Source organism: Poecilia reticulata, linkage group LG6 (assembly GCF_000633615.1).
Source record: "Poecilia reticulata strain Guanapo linkage group LG6, Guppy_female_1.0+MT, whole genome shotgun sequence".
Lineage (NCBI taxonomy): Eukaryota > Metazoa > Chordata > Actinopteri > Cyprinodontiformes > Poeciliidae > Poecilia > Poecilia reticulata.
In genome coordinates, this window is record NC_024336.1 from 6,292,591 (window position 1) to 6,296,568 (window position 3,978).

Consider the following 3,978-nt stretch of genomic DNA (forward strand, 5'->3'; position numbering starts at 1 on the left):
TCTGGAAACGACACCATCCTGCCAGAGTGTGATTAAAAAAGTATATACAATATTTAAATTAATTCCATTCAACAAATTTAAGAGAAATATGCACATAGAACAATAGATTTAAAGTTGTAATTTCTGTGTAACTGTAATAACTGTGGCTTATGGAAAATTTTCATATCATGATGATCACCAAACTAATATCAGCTTCTCAATGAAACTTGTCAACAGGGTCAAGCATAAAGTGTATAGCTTGTTGATTTTGGACTTGATAAAAGACAATAACGGATCAACGTGAGCAGGTGACATGGCTCCCAGAATCCTCACTGACTGTGCTAACTTTAAATTAAGACCTGTTGATCTGTTGTCTTCTTCCAGACTCTTGGACCTTGATTTACAAATTAAATACAAAATTTACTCTAATCTGAACAGAAGAAGAGTTTTGGACTACTGGGTAAGTCTTCAGCTTAGCAGTTTAATATCCTGGCAAGGAAAGTCCCAGCTATAACATGTCTAACATGTCCTGTTGGTAGGAAGTGATGTTTGATTTAGTTTCCTCAGGAAGTGGAGTCTCTGTTGTACAATTTTCACAATCACAGGGAATGATTGACAATTACCAATAACAATATAATTCCTGCTGTCAGGATTGTGTATTTATGGTAAAATGTTCAAAATTCAAATCAATGTTTTTAAATTTAGTCACTCATCCCATCTGTGATTACAACTTAACTCTAAACCAATAGTTTTGTTCTTACAATTGATTTACAACATTTAAAGCGTCTTTAGATATTTTACAGTAACAAACCAACATATGAAAAACAGAAATTTATCAACACTGGACAAGGATTTATATTAAGAATTTACTTGGCCCTAACAGTTTTATTAGTGAGTATAGATGTTAAGGTTATACAGCTCATATTCAAGTGACTCAAAAAAACAAAACAAAAAAAAAAACAGAGCAGTTGGACATGCTTTCCAGGTTTTCAAAAACAGTTCTCCCGATTCAAACAAGCTCTCTGTGGTTCAGTCTGATAGGAAGATTAAAGTTAAAAGGAAATAAAGCTATCCTTTTAAAGAAGTGTTTTCAAGAACCGAGACAGGACGTCCCGCTGTCTACGAATTGAGCACTCATCTTTAGGGTGCATTGTTTTAATCTTAACAGTTCCACTGCCCCGCTTGATGTAAACTCTGACACACAAACATATCTATGATACTAGAGTTTTTTGTTTCACAGATAAATTACTTTGCACCTAGTGCACTGGGAAAAAAACCCCAAAAAAACATTGACCATAAACATTACAATAAAAACATTAAAACAAAATATTACTAGCACCATACAATGTAGGAGTGTTTCAAGAGGATGTGGAAAAAATGCTGAGACACAGGTTTAAATAACCAACATGTAGAGGAAGGTAGGTTATTGTGATTCCTGTTTTCCATTTGAAAAACTTCAGTTGTAATGGAAGACAAAGCGGATCCTAAACTAAAAATAAATGATGTGACACGTGAATTCTTGTCAAAACTCAAAGGTGCTTGCTTCACGGAAAAAAAAACAACAACTTTCTTTCAACTTACACAAACAGTAAGCAAAACTCACTACATTCATTCACAATAAAGCTCATTTGAATTTAGAGCAAAGCCATCTCTAAAGCGAGTGTTAGCTTGCAACCCACTTTCTGCTGAATGATCCTGACAACACCGCATTACCGATCTCGTTGAAGCAGGTTAGGTCATAAATGACTTTACGATGCGGTGCAGTCCGTGTAAGTGGTCACCATGTTTCCTCTGCGCTGGGTTACAGTTCTGCAGTGCTGCTTCGTTGTACCGTGAAACCTGCCTTCAGTCTGTTTGGCGTGTCTATCGAAAGTAAACATTCTGTCCACGTCGTCAAACATGTCGTCGAGGATCCCCGCCCCGAAGCCGCCCTGAAAGTGTCTCCTGCGTCGGCTRTGGGACTCCTTGTGGGATTTGGAGTGTTCTTCGAAGTGTCGCCTGTGGCGAGAATGTCTGTTCTGGCTGTAGATGTTGAAGTCCTTAAACATGTCGTCAAAGTTGAAGGTGAAGGGTTGGTGGGTGCCTGGTCTTTGCGTCTCCCCTCCTGTGTACACGTCGTCGCCGAACTGATCGTACTCTCTTCTTCTGCTCTCATCGGACAAAACTTCATAAGCTGCACCAAACAAAACGACAAATAATTCAGTCAACGAGGWTGAGAAAGCAACAAAGGTTACAATTACAGGATTCTGTTATATCAACAGGAAGAAAAAAATAGTGCATCGGGCATATTTTATATCAACCCACAGAGATACTTCTCCATTTCTTTTAACAGTGCCTTGCAAAATGTATTCACACTCCTTGAACTTTTTCACATTATCATATTACAAACACAAATGCACATGATTGTGAAAAGAAACATAGTTTTCAAAGTTACTCTTTATAAACTGAAATGATTGGCAAGCATTTCGTGCTCAACTCCTGCTACCACCAATGTWTGATCCAATTTTTCTCGAGACACATTTTATGCTGGACTAAACAACTARTCTCACCAAACATTGCAAACATGCAAACCCTGAATGCATGGAAGTTAAATAATTTGCTAACATTTGTTGCAGTCCAGGTGGGTCTTTACGATATGAATATTGCGTTGACAATAAAGTCACATTATATTGTGCAGCCCAACTATAAATCTACTAAGTTTGGAGAACGTGTCAACAGGATTGTTATTAGCTGAACACTTACTAAATCTGTAAAAAAAAAAAAAAAAAAAAGAACACAATTATTTACAGAAAGACATAAGACATTCCATTAAAGTCTAACTCATAAGCATATGGAAGAAAATGTTGAAAGGTTGAAAAGTTACTGTAAGAAACTGCAGCTTGACCTTCGATGATTTTAATATATACATATATATATTATATGTATAAATACATACATACATATCTGCCTATATGTCTGGCTTCACAAACTGCTTACCTTCAGCGATTTCTCTGAATCTTATTTCAGCATCTGGACTCTTGTTTTTATCGGGGTGAAATTTCATTGCAAGCCTGTGGAAAGCCTTCTTTATCTGGCGTTCTGTTGCACCTTTGGGCACTCCCAGTATATCATAGTAATCCTTCTTGGCGAGAATCAGCTCTGTTATCACGAGGACGCACACTGCAAACATCAGGACAGACTGTACAGCTGCCATGGCTACACTGTGTCCTGCATTCAAGAGAAAAAACTATGATATAATAACAACAATAGATATTTGCCATTTTGAACCTGATACCCAGGTTCAAAATGGGTATAATTTTGTGTATTTATTGTGGTTAATGAGAAACCACAATAAATACTGAGAAACGGACTAAGAAACTTTTTCGAAGTTGGTCCTAGTAAAAATAGGGTCAACGTAAAAAAACAATAACACCCCAAAATTATTTTCCTCTTAGTGATGTAATAGAGACTCTCCTAGCATAACCTGCTAACATTAGCTACTGTTCTCACGGACTCCTTCAGGTTAGGCTCACCTCACTCACCTTTCTGAAACCGAAGTGGCGTCCTCTTTCACAGAATCTTTAGATATCTAACCAAAACAAACCATAATGATGATGTAACGGTATTAATGAACACTACAGGCGGAGCGTTCAAAACCCGGTAATTTCCTTCTCTTCTTCGCTGGTTTTCTTTTCCTCACATCTTTTGCGACTCCTAGTGGTCATTGCTATCATTACTTCCAGTTCAACTGTTGAAAATATTATCTTTGCGTACAATCAAATTATTTAAAAAAGGGTGCACTACATTTTATGGGTAGAGGACGAAAAGGCACATCCTCTGAGATTAATCACCAAAACTACATTCCTTATACTGTAACTAAGGTTTTAACCCCTATCCCCCTCCGTCCCCACCACTCACCACTAAATAAAGTAGGACAATTTTTTCAACCAATCAGTGAGTTCCTTTTATGGGCCAAGTTTTATACAGCCAATAGAGAAGCAGATAGAGCGTCACGTGAAC

The 3,978-nt window shown here is 37.3% G+C and overlaps 1 protein-coding gene across 2 annotated transcripts; it reads right to left on the minus strand.

Moving 5' to 3' along the window:
- Window positions 1–440: 440 nt before the first annotated feature.
- On the minus strand, window positions 441–3,769 carry dnajb9a (DnaJ heat shock protein family (Hsp40) member B9a). 2 transcript variants are annotated; one of them, XM_008411002.2, is made up of 3 exons: window positions 3,492–3,769; window positions 2,956–3,186; window positions 441–2,152 (listed from the first exon to the last, which is right to left on the minus strand). In XM_008411002.2, exons 2-3 carry the CDS (start codon window positions 3,170–3,172, stop codon window positions 1,728–1,730), a joined length of 642 nt encoding a protein of 213 aa, XP_008409224.1. In that variant the 5' UTR covers window positions 3,173–3,186; window positions 3,492–3,769; the 3' UTR covers window positions 441–1,727. The 2 variants fall into 2 exon arrangements, with proteins under 2 accessions (XP_008409224.1, XP_008409223.1); XM_008411001.2 differs by having other exon boundaries at window positions 3,501–3,768.
- Window positions 3,770–3,978: the final 209 nt, after the last annotated feature.